Source organism: Asterias amurensis, chromosome 10 (assembly GCF_032118995.1).
Source record: "Asterias amurensis chromosome 10, ASM3211899v1".
Lineage (NCBI taxonomy): Eukaryota > Metazoa > Echinodermata > Asteroidea > Forcipulatida > Asteriidae > Asterias > Asterias amurensis.
Window position 1 is genome coordinate 9414070 of NC_092657.1, and position 16938 is coordinate 9431007.

At 36.4% G+C, this 16938-nt stretch overlaps 1 protein-coding gene and 1 pseudogene across 1 annotated transcript; both read right to left on the reverse strand.

The window, feature by feature from the left end:
• Positions 1 to 16938, reverse strand: part of LOC139942627 (uncharacterized) — a 187916-nt pseudogene that overhangs the window by 84286 nt on the left and 86692 nt on the right.
• On the reverse strand, positions 2783 to 9807 carry LOC139942498 (uncharacterized). Its single transcript, XM_071939313.1, has 6 exons — positions 8532 to 9807; positions 7784 to 7907; positions 7080 to 7336; positions 6641 to 6745; positions 5189 to 5369; positions 2783 to 4304 (listed from the first exon to the last, which is right to left on the reverse strand). Exons 3-5 carry the CDS (start codon positions 7228 to 7230, stop codon positions 5236 to 5238), a joined length of 390 nt encoding a protein of 129 aa, XP_071795414.1. The 5' UTR covers positions 7231 to 7336; positions 7784 to 7907; positions 8532 to 9807; the 3' UTR covers positions 2783 to 4304; positions 5189 to 5235.

Here is a 16938-nt window from a genome sequence, read left to right on the forward strand (position 1 = left end):
CATGATGGAGAATTCTTAACAGAATATAATAAAATTAAGAGAATATTCAACTCTGTTTAGTAATTTGGGTTATTTTTGTGGTAAATTTACATATTTAAGTAAAATCGACATAGGCCCAAACAGTACAGGTACAGCTTAATTGGATATGGTACTTCTGTGTTCATATGCATGCTTACAAGACCAAATTATTCTTAATTCCTTATTCAATCTATAAATAGAGGCAGCACACAAAAGTACCTGATATCTGGAGAGAGAGAGAGAGAGAGGGGGGGGGAGAGAGAATTACAAGACTCAGCAGAGCTGAAAGAGGGGGAATTAGAATTCCTCTTGAAACTAGACAAGTGAGATGTAAGAAAACATCCACCAGCACAAAATTCAAAAGAGACGCAGCATGGGAAAAAAGTTACTGGACCCTTAAATTGATGTCCCTCCCCCTAAGGGATTCACCCCGATTGAATTTCAAATTTAAGAAGTCTACTCCTCAGCATCGGAGGGCCATTTTAAGCTTTGTAATTACTGGAATACTTCATGAACAGGATTTGTCTAAAGACAATCAACAAGTCGGCAAATTTGGGCTTCCACATCCCCGTAAGAAGTGCCTTCACTACAATAAATAGGACATAGATACACACATGAAACGTACTTTTTCTTTTGGTTTCAGTCTGTGAAGCCCGGGCCATTTCCATACATTCAGTGGCTAACTCTGGAAGTTTCCCCTTTGCCGACTTCAAGCAGATCAGTCTGTCTGAATACTTCTTCACACCATTGGTGAAATCTCCCAAGCTTCTCTCTGATAGTCTCATAAATTCTCTGGTGATCTGTTTTGAAAATGAGAATGAGGTTGGACTTGTATTATTTCAAGCAGCACATATACCCTAAATCTGCAAATCAAATGCAACACACACACACCTTTGATACATCAATCAAAACTGAACTCTTGCTCATTGAATAAAATCGGATAGGTGTCCTTGATAGATGCCACCGACTTATTCTTTACAACTATTTCTTGACGTCTGTCAGCGAAGGTACTGTCCATTCTTGATGTTATTAGTTCCTGGTCTGGTCACGTTTGTCTTTTTTCAGTTGGCTCTGTCTCTAAATAAGAATAAAGTAAAGACAACCATTACTTAATAATATTTTCATTGTTACAAAATACCACATTATCCATAAATTCTACTCATTATATTGGTCCAAAGTGTGTCACCAAATAAAAAGACAAAATGTAATTGTAAGTAGTAAAGTATAACTGGAACTTTACATAACAACTATGGACTGCAGGTGCATATACACTGAAGTGGAAGAACTGCCTAGAGATGAACAAAAGAAAGGGTAGAAACTAGAAAGTGAAGGTACAATGTAGGAAGCAGGAACAAGATTTCTAAGTATCCGAGTTGGTGGTAGGAAGAAGAAAACAGACAAGTAAATGGGTTTATTGTGTCAGCAGTTTGGTGCAAAGTAAGAGGTATACGGAGGAGTGAAGTTGTTGAAAAAAATATAAATATATATAGTGCCACTGGTTCAAACAATCCAACAATAATATTGGGGGAAAAAAATACCCAATGCAAAATACAGTTACACCGTTGCAAACAATACTATTAACAAAATGCCCTGCATAATATGTACTGTACCTGGAGTTGTTTGATGAATTCCCAGTAAACAAAGGAACGTTAAAAACACGTGAAAAACACGTGAAATTCGAGAAAAGGTTTGGTGCAAATAACGTTCTTGAAAAACGTGAAAATCTCCTCGGAGGCGTTAATGCGTTTTTGCTAAATATTCACGTTATACCCTGAACGTGAATGTCACGTGAATTTCACTTCCATAATAACGTTACCAGTCCAATCCTAAAAAACGCGCATTCCAAACCAGAAAATAACGTAAAATACCCGTAATTGAATCGCGATTACCCTGCGTTATATTCACGTGTTTTGTCCGTTGTTGATTCAAGTTTGTTTTACACTTAAAGGTCGCGTTATGGTCAGCTATACAGATAACGTTTTTCAAAGCACGGGATAATCTCGTTGGAGGCCTCGAGTTAATACACTGGACATTTCCTTATTATAATAACGTTATTTGCCGGCTGTTTATCAACGTGTTTTGGACACCTGATAATCACGTTCTTATTCTATTATAAAAGAACTGTTTTTTTTTCTCATTTAATGAAAACGTCATTATCCCGACATATGAACTCCCTTTTTGCATACCTGATAATCACGTTCATAACTGGTTGTAGAAACCCCTTTTGTGCACGCCCAGTAAATCACGTTCTTAAAAAACGTGAAAATCTCTTCGGAGGCGTTAATGCGTTTTTGCTAAATAATCACGTCATACCCTGCACGTGAATGCCACGTGAACTTCACTTTCATAATCACGTTCTTAACTGGTTGTAGAAACCCCTTTTTGCACACCTAATAATAACGTTCTTAACTGATTGTAGAAACCCCTTTTTGCACACCTAATAATAACGTTCTTAGCTGGTTGTAGAAACCCATTTTTCACACCTAATAATCACGTGTTTAACCCTTTACAGAAACCCCTTTTCGCACACCTAATAATCGCGTTCTAAGCTGGTTGTAGAAACCCCTTTTTGCACACCTAATAATAATGCTCTTAATCCTTTACAGAGACCCCTTTTCGCACGCTTGGTGTTCACGTTCTTAACCGGTTCTAGAAACCACTTTTTTTATACCGAATAATCACGTTCTTGACCCAGTTATAGAATACGGGTTTAGAATATAGAGCACCATTATTTAAAAATAAATTTACATTAGTAACTTACAGATCAACATTACAAAACGTATGCAAAACCTTTAATTTGTTTCACACTTTAATTGTTCACAACAAAAGTTAACACATAACCATAACTGTAACGAGATGCAAAACTATTCAGTCTCAATGAAAAGTTATTCCTAAGTATCCCACCAACTTTAACAAAATTAAAAATAAAATTATCCATTCCAATACACATTCCAAGAGATAATGACATCAGCATCCAAACTTCACAACAATGAAAATAATTACCAGAATTGTACATTCCTCACCAACATTTCCCTGCATATATGTTCATTTCCAAACTTGATGACTTTCCCTGAATATTTTTCCACTTAAAAGCACTGGACACCTTTGGAAATTCATTGTCAAACAACAGTCTTCCCACTTATGCATAAAATAACAAACCTGTGTAAATTTGGACTCAATTGGTCGTCGAACTTGCGAGAAAAAGAAAAAACACACTTGTCGCACAAGTTGTGTTTTTTCAGACGCCTTATGAATTCGAGACCTCAAGTTCAGTTAAAATAATATTTCAGTGACAAATTATTTTTTTCTCAAAAACTATGTTACTTCAGAAGGAGCCGTTTCTCAACATGTGTTATACTATCAATAGCTCTCCATTGCTCTACATCAAGTAAGTTTTTATAACAATTTTGGGGCATTACTCAAAGTCATTGTTAGCATACAAAACTTACTTGGTAACAAGCAATGGAGAGCTGTTGATAGTATAAAACATTGTGGGAAACGGCTCTCTCAGAAGTAATGTAGTTTTTGAGAAAGTAATTTCTCACTAAAATATTTGAATTGAATTCGAGACCTCAGCTGAGGTCTCGAATTCAAGCATCTGAAAGCGCACAAATTTTCTTCCATTATTCTCTCGCAACTTCGACGACCAATTGAGTTCAAATTTTCACAGGTTTGTTATTTTAAGCATATGTTGAGATAAACCAAGTGAGAAGACTGGTCTTTGACAATTACCAAAGGTGTCCAGTGCCTTTAAAAGAAAACCTACTTACTCAGATGTTTAGATTGAGTCAAGTGTTAATATTCCATGTACATCTACAAACATGAGTGTTTTCAGTAAACAGCTAAGCATAACTTCTCTTACAATTTATCAATTTGTTTCATTCTTTTTTTAGATAAGCAGGAAAGAATGCTTGTTCAATATGAGCTTCACTGGGGTTTTGAGTGTCAGTTGTTGTTTTGTTTTTAAATCATAAATCTCAGTTAACTTCATTTTGACTTGCCCTGTACAGCTAAAATGCTTTGCTTGACATTTGTTTTGTCAAGTATTCCGTGGACAGCTTGCAAAATGAGTACCTTAATTCAGGAATGATCAATTTCTTTCATGAGAGAGTGCTTAAGCTATACATCTTATGTTTCCTCTTCACTGGTGTCCTCTCTTTCTGGTACACTCAATACTGGATGAAGTTTAACAACTTTTCGCTTAGGATAAGCTTTAAGTATATTAACAAGGTTGGAGTCTAACTCTGCCTGTTTGATAAGTCTTTCTCTATTAGCTCTTGATGCCCCTGGAAATATGGAGAAAAAAACAAAACATCATTATGCCTGTTAATTTATTTCATGTTGGTTAACAATCAACATTTTGTCACACTAGTAAACAAAACATGAATTGTTTTTTTCCATTCTGAAATCCAGAATTGATTTGTTTCACATGTGGCTCTAAAAAAACAAGCTTCACAAAATTAAAAAGTAAATGGCAAGAACTTGGGAAAAAAATTATGAAAAAAAAAATAGAAAATGAGGCAGGCCTTGTGTATGAATTTGATTAAGATACATAAAAATAAAGTTGATATTATTTGGCAAATAAGGACACTGAAGTACTATTGAAAAAAAGTAGCACATAATAATTATGCTGCTAGTTTTCATTTTTTCTCCCTGAAGCAGTCCTTCGGTGAACAGGACCATCGAAAGTTTGGCGTAACAATAGGGTTGTAACAATAGGGTTGAAAAAATGTGGGGCCGGATGGCTGGAGTTTTTAGAACAATCATAGAACAATGGAGCCCCCCTTTAAAAAAAAGGGTGAAAAGAAAGAAAACCCACATAAGAGACCAAATGTACTTAACTGTCCCTTTGTTATAGACTCCACAAGGCAGTAAATATGAGGGCACACATACATAAACAAATACATGCAATCAGGGACATACTTTTTTGTTTGTACATTTTGGTCAACAACACCTAGGGTTTTGAATTTTTCCAACCAGGTACCTTTCCTGAGCAGGGGATCCTTGTGTTGTAAGTTACAGGTTTGAATGTGTTTACCTGACTCTAGGTACATGTTTCTTCAGGAGTGCATACAATTTTAGGGCAAATTTTTATCACTCGCAGAAAGTATAGCTTTCGTTAATACGTTTTTTTAAGTTAGTAAAATTAATAAGTCGAGTGTTTACTTACTGATAATGATCGTATATAGAGTGAGATCCTGCAAGGATGTCTTGGCATCACACTTTTTCCTTTCCTGGCCACACTTTGAAAGCATTGCCAGTACTGGTACCGATGCCACTGCCTCTAACATTTTCCTTAGTACTGGCCTTGCCTCCTTTTCTCCAGCAGCCTTCACCACTAGATATTGTTTCTTAAAGAAAATTAGGCAAGCAATAAGAGAAAGGAAAACGTTTATTACCGTTTGATTCATGGTGTTGATTAGTTGTTGACTAGATTATTACAAAAGCGCCAAAATTGGCAGTTGCGAGCCTTATAACACTACAACACATATATAGCAGTAGTAGTGTAATGCTGGTGTTGAAACGAAGACAAAACCCGGTTTGTCCTTCATTCAGGGTTACAAAACAAATCGTCCCTGGATTTTGTGTAGTTGATATCTAGATCTTCTTCATTGTTGAAATATTCACTTAAAGGTTCACGCTCAGTACATATATTGAAAAAAAACGTTATCAGGACAGCAGTGTATCTTATCAAAGGATGATTTCTTACCATATGGCTGCTAAATAATTTAGCATAACATGAAAAATGCCGTTTTCCCATAATGCTTTGCTGCTATAAAAGTGCAATGCCCTTCCCACATGTGGCAGCTCCAGTGGTAATGATGGCATTTTTAGATCAATAATGTGTGTAAGGGGAAAAGCGAAATCATACATGTAGGCCTGCGCCAACAGACCAGGAGATGAGAACATTGTGACAACAAAAAAACGTTTTGATGGTAATAAACATGTGCATCATATAAAACAAATTCGAGGACAAGCACAGAAAAATAGTAAAACCGGGACACACTCAAAACGTTCAAAAAGCTTTAGGTTAAGTATTATAAAATTCTTCCCTTGTACATGGAGAATCATGTAATGGAAACCAAGGCTTTAAAGAGCGTATGAGGCGTTAATATGTGTACAGTTCTTAATTATGGAGGGGGGGGGGGCAAAGTGGAACAGTTGTTGGTAGGGGGTGGGGTTTGGAACTGAGGGAAGGTGCGAGGAAAAGAGATACACACTGCCTAGAAAGAACTAAAGCGGAAATAACCCTAGAGCAGGAAATTCGAAACCAAATCCGTGACAGCAACATATAGGCAGAGAAAGGTGTGGGGGGGGGGGGTTGAAAAGGAAATCACATGTTATTGGTGTTGTCTCTGGTAATAAACCATTCCCTGACTGTTTGGATGTTGTTTTTGTGGGAGACAAAGGTCTTCGTTTTCCAAATAATCATAGCAATGGTTAGAACAGACCTAATGTTTGATGTTTTAATGCATCTTCACAGAAGAAAGTGTGGCGGGGGGGGGGGGGGGGTTTGAAAAAAAGGAAGGGTCGGGAGGATGGAAGGGGTTGTAAAACTCACTAAAAAGAACCTTTTTTTCCGGAGCAAATATTTGAGTTATATATAGAGAATGTGACTCACCATAACTAAAACATCTACATTTTGTACGTGGTGAATGCTCTTCATCGATTGAAGAATCCATCACGTCTGCATTGTGCATATCAGCATCGGTCACCAGTACGACAGCTACAAAGAAAATAATAATGAAGTGTTAAGAAATTTGAAGTTTTTTATAAACAAACAAAACAAATGGCTTACTTCGTCGAGAATGACAATGATGACGTGGGTCACAACGAGTGTGAAACACACACACATACATGTAATTGTTTTAATAACTGTATGACCGAGGACGAAAACAGATTTTTAACAATTACTCGAGTTACTCTTCTATTTAAACAGGACATGAAATTTGTATTATTTTTATCCTTTTTTTAGATGTTAAATTAATTGTCTTCATTCATGTGACCCTTAACGTTAATTGGTTGCAAACATGTGAAATGTACTGGAGTTTACTACTTACATGTGTCCTCTTTCTGAAGGGATGCTCTCTCGTCAGATTCTTGTGTCTCGATGTTCTCCTCCTCCTCCTCCTCATTGTCCCCTTCCCGGCCTTCTTCGCCATCATCAATTCCTTTACCCCGCTTGTCACCATTCATTGTCTTTGATGACATTTTTGCTCCCCGACCTGCCCATCTTTGTTGCTTTCTTCTTCGGACTCGTATTTGTCTGACGTAGAGTTATAGTGTGATACGGCTTTATCAGCCTTCAGGTAAGTATCTGACAAAAATGTGATGAAAATACTTTGTATAACGTCGGCTACAAACACAAACAGACAATCAATAAATGTGCCCCAAATAATTATAGTAATAATGTTCGGTTTTTATAAATTGCTTTATACACCGCGTCTCAAAGCGCTTCCAACATTAGTACCCCTGGTCACTGGGCCATATTCATTCCTTAAACCATCTTAGCTCCCTGAGGAGTATACAGCCTGTGCTGCCAAATATGTAGTGCACTAAGCTAAACCAACCACAAGAACCATCTCTGCCCTCACAGGTGTCCATTTACCCCTGGACAGAGAGAAGCAATTATAGTAAAGTGTCGTGCTCAGGGACACAGTTCTCACCACCGGGGATATGTACTGGTATTCATTCCAGTTCAATGTGTCTTCGAACGCAGAAGTATTACAAAATAAATGTCATTATGATTTGAGTGTAAACTTACGGAACCGCTCATGCAACACACGGACATGGAACTTTTTCCATTTCGACGGGTTCAGCTTTTTGTGGTCAATGATGAGTCTTTTGATGTTGAAATTTTGCTCTGGCCACCAGCAAAAATCCTTTCGCTGCGAAAAAATTTGAATAATAAGTAAAACAGAAAGAAAAGAAGTAAGAAAAAAACAAAACAGTTTAAGGTAATACTATATCTCATTAAAATGCATCTCCATTTTCATAAACCATTTTACGTAGGGGGCGAGTTGAAAGGGATAATATATCCCATCTAACTGAGACAATAAGATAATGTGATCATACGCACTATTTAGGCCTACAAAGTGTATCGTGAACGAACATAAAACGATCAATAAAATCACACTAACCCTTCCTCCATGCACTAAAAACACACCCGGCATAGCTAAATGTAAATGTACATGTACATGATGTATATAATATGTACATGTGCACAGTATGACCACATGGCCCGCTGCCACCCACGCACCACGGCACTCGACACACATGAACCGTTAAATCTTGCGTTATACACAAAACACGGTGTTCTCTACGAACCTCTACAATTTGAATTTCCAAGACAAAAATCTCTCTATATACTTCAATAGTATTAACAAAATATACACCCAGAGTAATCAGGAGGCAACTGCTGCTAATTTAAGTACATTTTAAAGTAATCAATACAAATGGAATATATCAAAATCACAGATTTAAAAGTGAAAGTTTGAAAGAGTTTGATTTACCTGTTGGACGAAAAGCAGTCGTTGAGGTGAAAGGTCACTGGACCCCGCGAAACCAGTGAGCTAAAACAATGGAACGTGTAGTAGATGTTGGATCACAAGCAGATTACTGCTTTAATGAACTTTAAACATGAAATGTACGGAGAGAATAAAAAAAAATAAAAACGATCATCTCGCTGTGCATCGCACGAGGGCGCAAAACGGCAAAGGCAAACTTATAACTTACATAATACAATTAGGTCATATTATGACGAACAAATAATGAATAAAAAAAAAACCGAAGTCATAATCATGTGTGCATGAGGGCGAATTGAAAAAAAAAAAACAGCTGAAAAACCAATACCAAATAAAATAGTTACAAAAATTGCGCAAATGCCCCGAAAACGAAAATTATTTCCAAATAGCGGGTACACTGGGGAAGATGGGACATTGCCTATAAACCAAATCAATTCTGGCAAACCCATCCTATGCATAACAGTTTTGTCCATAGCTGGTGGTCTGTGTTGCCCCTTTGCCGTTTTCTATTACCGTTGGCGTTGTTTCACGCGTCAGATTAAAAGTCAGATTAATTATTTGTAAAACACAAGGTGGTTAGGTGACTACTTATTATTTTGTTTACAGCCTCGGACCTAAATAACTAAATAGTTCTGATAGAACGGCTGGATACAGAAAACAAGTTAACTGTGGAGAAACTGAAACCAGCTCTGCTTAGAAATAAATGATTAGGCTATCTCTTACACAGTTAAGGCCCTCTGTCCTAAACAGTAATTAGCTCGCCAAGCTATAGTAAGTTCGTAAGTTTTGTTTTTCTAATAGTAGGTTAATAGGCTGTCATATCCATTGGCTTTACTTGGGTATTTTGCAGTCGCCGCTAGTCAGGGGCGATTATTCCTTGTTTCACTTTTGTTCTGCCCTTATATTAATTAAAATCATTCAAATTTTGTGTTACAATGAATTTTATAAGCAAAATTGCCCAAATGGACTAACTGAAAAACGTCCGCTGCCGGAGTCAGCACCCGTATTGCCACACCCAGTAATTCACAGTTTAATTTAATTACAAACGTGTTGCTTACTTTTAAGATAATAACGGTATCCGTCTGTTTCTTATAGCAACCTCATATAATACGCTCAATAAAGTCGTCTGTTCTATGTCCTTACATAACCAAAGATTCCGTAGTCTTATATATTCAGATAATGGTAAAGAAAAAAACCAGTTTCAGTCAATGAACTTTCGGTTGCTGGACGTAGTAGAAAACTCATTACGAAACAAAACATCTGGTTATTTTTACCAGTCGGATGACTATATGACTACGTGTGTATTTATTCAAAAACACGTCAGTTTAACCATTTTTTTGTGGTCAGTCTTTCAACAAAAATAATTAGTGTTCTGACAACGTAATAGTCAGTTATTTGAAGAACCAAAAATCATCTCATTATTCAAACAGGTAAGCTGACTGCGTGTGTATTTGGTGAAAAACACGTAACTTTGACCATAATTTTTGTGGTTAGTCTTCATCCAAAATAATTGGTGCTTTGACAACGTAAAAGTCAGTCTTTAAAAAAAAAAATTATCTCTTTCTTTAAACCGGTAAGATGACTACGTTTGTATTTAGTCATAAACACGTAATTTTGACCAGTGTTTTTGTGGTAATTCTTTAACCAAAATAGGTGATGTTTTGACAACGTAATAGTCAGTTGTTTGAAACACCGAATCATCTCGTTATTTAAACCTGTAAGATGACTATACGTTCGTATTTGTTAAAAAAAACACGTAATTTTGACCATAGTTTTTGTGGGTAGTCTTCAACCAAAATAAATGATGTTTTTACAACGTCATTTTTAGTTCTTTTGAGGATCAAATCATCTTGTTGTTTAAACCAGTAATAAGACGACTACGTTTGTATTTGGTGGAAAACACGTAATTTTGACCAGTGTTTTGTGGTTAGTCTTAATCCAAAATAATTGGTGTTTTGACAACGTAATTGTCAGTTGTTTTAGGAACTAAATTATCTCGTTTTTTAAACCGGTAAGATGACTACGTATGTATTTGGTGGAAAACACGTAATATTGTCCAGTGTTTTGTCGCTAGTCTTCAACCCCCCAAAATAGTGTATTGACAACGTTATTTTCAGTTATTTGAAAAAACTAAATCATCTCGTTATTTAAACCGGTAAAATGACTACGTTTGTATTTGGTGAAAAACACGTGATTTTGACCAGTGTTTTGTGGTTAGTCTTTAACCAAAATTATTAGTGTATTGACAACGTTATTTTCAGTCATTTGAAAAAACTAAATTATCTCGTTATTTTAACTGGTGAGATGACTACGTTTGTATTTGGTGAAAAACACTTGATTTTGACCAGTGTTTTGTGGTTAGTATTTAACCAAAATAATTGATGTTTTGACAACGTAATTGTCAATTATTTTAGGAACCAAATCATCTCGTTATTTTAAGTGGTTAGATGACTACGCTTGTGTTTGGTGGAAAACGCGTAATTGTGACCAGTGTTTTGTGGTTAGTCTTCAACCAAAATAAATAGTGTATTGACAACGTAATTGTCAGTTATTTTAGGAACCAAATCATCTCGTTATTTTAAGTGGTAAGATGACTACGTTTGTATTTGGTGGAAAACGCGTAATTTTGACCAGTGTTTTGAGGTTAGTCTTTAACCAAAATAAATAGTGTTTTGACAACGTTATTTTTAGTCATTTGAAAAAACTAAATCATCTCGTTATTTAAACCGGTAAGATGACTACATTTGTAATTGGTGGAAAACACGTAATTTTGACCAGTGTTTTGTGGTTAGTCATCAACCAAAATAAATAGTGTTCTGACAACGTTATTTTTAGTCATTTGAAAAAACTACATTATCTCGTTATTTAAACCGGTGAGATGACTACGTTTGTATTTGGTGAAAAACACGTGATTTTGACCAGTGTTTTGTGGTTAGTCTTTAACCAAAATAATTGATGTTTTGACAACGTAATTGTCAGTTATTTTAGGAACCAAATCATCTCGTCATTTTAAGTGGTAAGATGACTACGTTTGTATTTGGTGGAAAACACGTAATTTTGACCAGTGTTTTGTGGTTAGTCTTCAACCAAAATAAATAGTGTTCTGACAACGTTATTTTTAGTCATTTGAAAAAACTAATTTATCTCGTTATTTAAACCGGTAAGATGACTACATTTGTATTTGGTGGAAAACACGTAATTTTGACCAGTGTTTTGTGGTTAGTCTTCAACCAAAATAAATAGTGTTCTGACAACGTTATTTTTAGTCATTTGAAAAAACTAAATTATCTCGTTATTTAAACCGGTAAGATGACTACGTTTGTATTTGGTGGAAAACACGTAATTTTTACCAGTGTTTTGTGGTTAGTCTTCAACCAAAATAAATAGTGTTCTGACAACGTTATTTGTAGTCATTTGAAAAAACTAAATTATCTCGTTATTTAAACCGGTATGATGACTACGTTTGTATTTGGTGGAAAACACGTAATTTTGACCAGTGTTTTGTGGTTAGTCTTCAACCAAAATAAATAGTGTTCTGACAACGTTATTTTTAGTCATTTGAAAAAACTAATTTATCTCGTTATTTAAACCGGTAAGATGACTACATTTGTATTTGGTGGAAAACACGTAATTTTGACCAGTGTTTTGTGGTTAGTCTTCAACCAAAATAAATAGTGTTCTGACAACGTTATTTTTAGTCATTTGAAAAAACTAAATTATCTCGTTATTTAAACCGGTAAGATGACTACGTTTGTATTTGGTGGAAAACACGTAATTTTTACCAGTGTTTTGTGGTTAGTCTTCAACCAAAATAAATAGTGTTCTGACAACGTTATTTGTAGTCATTTGAAAAAACTAAATTATCTCGTTATTTAAACCGGTATGATGACTACGTTTGTATTTGGTGGAAAACACGTAATTTTGACCAGTGTTTTGTGGTTAGTCTTCAACCAAAATAAATTGTGTTTTGACAACGTTATTTTCAGTCATTTGAAAAACTTAACCATCTCGTTATTTTAACTGGTGAGATGACTACGTTTGTATTTGGTGAAAAACACGTGATTTTGACCAGTTGTTGTGCTTAGTCTTCACTCAAAGTAACTAGTGTTCGTACAACGTAATAGTCAGTTATTTGAGGAACCAAATCATCTCGTAATTTTTACTGGTAAGATGACTACGTTTGTATTTGGTGAAAAACACGTAATTTTGACCAGTGTTTTGTGGTTAGTCTTCAACCAAAATAAATAGTGTTCTGACAACGTTATTTTTAGTCATTTGAAAAAACTAAATTATCTCGTTATTTAAACCGGTAAGATGACTACGTTTGTATTTGGTGGAAAACACGTAATTTTGACCAGTGTTTTGTGGTTAGTCTTCAACCAAAAAAATAGTGCTCTGACAACGTTATTTTTAGTCATTTGAAAAAACTAAATTATCTCGTTATTTAAACCGGTAAGATGACTACGTTTGTATTTGGTGAAAAACACGTAATTTTTACCAGTGTTTTGTGGTTAGTCTTCAACCAAAATAAATAGTGTTCTGACAACGTTATTTTTAGTCATTTGAAAAAACTAAATTATCTCGTTATTTAAACCGGTAAGATGACTTCGTTTGTATTTGGTGGAAAACACGTAATTTTGACCAGTGTTTTGTGGTTAGTCTTCAACCAAAATAAATTGTGTTTTGACAACGTTATTTTCAGTCATTTGAAAAACTTAATCATCTCGTTATTTTAACTGGTGAGATGACTACGTTCGTATTTGGTCACAAACACGTGATATTGACCAGTGTTGTTGTGGTTAGTCTTCACTCAAAGTAACTAGTGTTTGTACAACGTAATAGTCAGTTATTTGAGGAACCAAATCATCTCGTAATTTTTACTGGTAAGATGACTACGTTTGTATTTGGTGAAAAACACGTAATTTTGACCAGTGTTTTGTGGTTAGTCTTCAACCAAAATAAATAGTGTTCTGACAACGTTATTTTTAGTCATTTGAAAAAACTAAATTATCTCGTTATTTAAACCGGTAAGATGACTACGTTTGTATTTGGTGGAAAACACGTAATTTTGACCAGTGTTTTGTGGTTAGTCTTCAACCAAAATAATTGGTGTGTATGAAAACGTAATAGTCAGTCATTTGAAAAACCAAATTATCTCGTTATTTAAACTGGTAAGATGACTACGTATGTTTTTGGTGAAAAACACGTTATATTTACCACTTTTTATTTAGTTAATCTTCAACGGAATTCGCCGATGCTCTGACGACCAAATATTCACGCTTTGTCGGCACCAGTAATTTACAGTTTGAATTCACGTTAGTTGTTTAGGTGAAAAATAGGAAATTTTTACCTTAAAATCACTTGTCAATCAAACGTTTGTAACTAACTTCGACTATTCACGTGATTAAGCGGTAATGTCGAAGGGGAAATATAACGTAAAAATTAGGTGCCCAAAAATCCTTACAGCAATCACGTGTTTGCAAGGTGACGATTTGGTTCGAAATTATTCATACCTAATTTTCACGTAAAATTCACCGACAAAACTGGTTACTTTTTGGTGTCTGTTTACTGGGTTGTTGTATTGTATTGTCACTGTCAGCTGCACTCCTTTCAGGTAGAAAATGAACTAGTCCCCATACATTTTTCACAGCACTGTTGCCACTTGGTGTAGCTGATGAGGCAGCAAGACGTTTAACAACTTGTGGTTGATCTCTGTCTCCACGCTTCCTGGAATTTATAAATTTGACCTTTATACGTTGATGCCACATGTACTAAATGATACAAAATGAAAAACAAACATGTTATTTTGGAGTTGTAACAGAAAAGATAAGTTCCAACCATGTCATGACAGCTTTTTGGGTAATCAATCCTCTCTATTAAGGCACAGTGAAAAACAAGATGGAGATCTTAAGCTTAAATCTGCTATGATTTAAAAGCCTATTAGATGTTTTTGTAAAGGGAAAACCAATTTCCATCACGTTTATTCGATACACTATTTTGTTATAGATCTTGACATACATTTGTCACAAATAAAAAAATGCTGAAGGTCATGCTATTTCTCTATTTATCTACAACCACCAAATGTAATCTTTTTAATTACAAAGACATGGGTAACCCAAGAGACCACACAGCAAGCTTTTACAATACTTGCCACTGCATCTGTATAGATCGTAGAGTGTCATGGCCGAGTGGTTAAGAGCATCGAATTCAAGTTCTGGTCCTAATTCACCGGAGTGTGGGTTCGAATCCCGGTCGTGACACTTGTGTCCTTGAGCAAGATACTTTACTATAATTGCTTCTCTTCACCCAGGGGTATAAATGGGTACCTGCGAGGGTAGAGGTTGATATTAGAGGACCAGATTTAAACTTTTGAGTCAAACAAATTGCAAAAGTTTGTTTTATTGTAGATTCTTGATGATTGGGTAGTTAATGATGACATATCTAAAATGGGACAAAAGTTTCAACCCAAAAGTGACCTAATTTGCATATTTAAATTAGGTCATAATTATCAAACTTTAAGGTCAATTATCTCTAAAACTATCCATTTTTAGGCCAAATGTTGTGTTAGAGGTGAATAGAAACCTGACCTTGGAAATCTATAAAACATATTTGTATACTCAAATGACCCTTTCTAAAACAACTAGGTCAAAGGTCAAGGGGTCAAACATACGTGAAATTGGTTTTCTCCACTCAAATGCATCATTACATGGCTTCCCATTACAATGAAATTAATAATGAATGATTTATTTGGGATGAATGATTCCACCCTGTCCCAAATAACCTCTATTGATGACATTCAATAAAATAAAAGAAATTAACAATCAAATTCATTCAATGGAATCGTGGTGCAAATGCCTTCTTCTAGTCCATTCCCAAGCGAGTAGGTGCAAATTGAACCCATTTACTTTACACAAGCATCATGTGTCATCATGTATCAATAATCCTCTGGGGCTGGATTGTTGTACATTTTCTCTGGTAGTAAGCAAAGTTTCACACTGCCCCCCCCCCCCCCCCGATCATTAGGTTGTATTTCTGCATTACTGTTCCAAACTTGGGCCTCTAAGTATACCCTATATGCGTGTTACTTTGAAGCATCATCTGAGTTTGGTCTTTCGTTTGCGCCACTCTTGTGACTCTTTGCCGCCATGTTGAGTGGCAAATCAAGGTTTATTCTGACTTTGGCTGAAAGATTGACTGCAAAAGGGTTTGCACATTATTTTGGTTTCACGATGCTGATGTATGTGTTGATTATCTGTCGGGATATGTTTGTCCCTATGTCCATGGCAAACGTTGAAGAACAGACGTTTGACACACTATTTGATGCGATGCCTGATGACGTCTTAGAGACAGTGATTCTTTTCAAATGGATTATGGCTTTCTAGGTACTCAAGAATGATTGCTGTCTTTGCCACATTTGATTTAGCTTGTTGCGTTGTTGTAGCTACTCAGCTTCTCTTAGCATATTCAGGCATCGACAGCAGCCAGTGTCCGCTGTGCCTCATCCATATCCCGTCTTTGTGTGATTCCACGATGCTCTCGACAATTAGATCAGTTGCCTCCCCTGTTGTTGCCTCCCCAGTTGTTGCCTCCCTCGCTGGTAAATGTACCTCCTCACCTGGTGCCTCCCCTGTTGTTGCCTGGTGAGGCAACAACAGTGGAGGCAACCTTTGGGGAGGCAACAACTGGGGAGGTGTTGCCTCCCCAGTTGTTGCATCACCCGAGTTGTTGCCCCCCCCCCCCTGTTGCTGCCTCCCTGGTTGTTGCCTCCCCAGTTCCTGCCCTCCCCTTTTGTTGCCCCAAGTTGATGCCCCCCCAGTTGTTGCATCCCCTGTTGCTGCCTCAACAGTTGTAGCCTCCTCTGTTTCTGCCTCCCCGGTTGTTGCCCCCTGTGGTTGACTACACTTTTGTTGCCTACCGTTTTGCTGCCTCCCAACTGGTGATCCGTTGTTGCTGCCTCTAATTCTGTTGTTGCCACAATAAACTTCTCTAAAGGCATTGTTAACTACCTGTTGGTATTCCTCTTGTATGAACCACACTTCCAAAGGAGATCAAGAGAAGCTGTGGCTCCCAGAAGCTACCAGAGAAGCTATCCCCTGGTGTTTTGCTACAGACCCTTTGAATAGCAGACCTTCATTAAAGAAAAGACAACGCCCTTTCTCATACAACTTGACGAGTTCCTTGGAACCAAAGATTACATGCAAATGCACTGGCAAACTTCTGGTACACTCCTGACAGCCTCTGCTTTCCTGTTTACACATGCAGACACTAATAAACTGAGATGAAACAAAGCTGGCTGTACTATTAAGGCCCATCACACCACTCGTTTTGACTTTTTACACATTGTTGACATCTTCACCTTTGACATAGCTGTTTAGAAAGGTCATTTGAATCTAGT

Coding starts and splice junctions, on each gene's coding strand:
- LOC139942498 (XM_071939313.1), bottom strand. CDS start 7,230: ATGTCATCAAAGACAATGAATGGTGACAAGCGGGGTAAAGGAATTGAT. Junction 6,746..7,079: donor CCTTCAGAAAGAGGACACAT/GTAAGTAGTAAA, acceptor TTTTCTTTGTAG/CTGTCGTACTGGTGACCGAT. Junction 5,370..6,640: donor ATGTAGATGTTTTAGTTATG/GTGAGTCACATT, acceptor ATTTTCTTTAAG/AAACAATATCTAGTGGTGAA.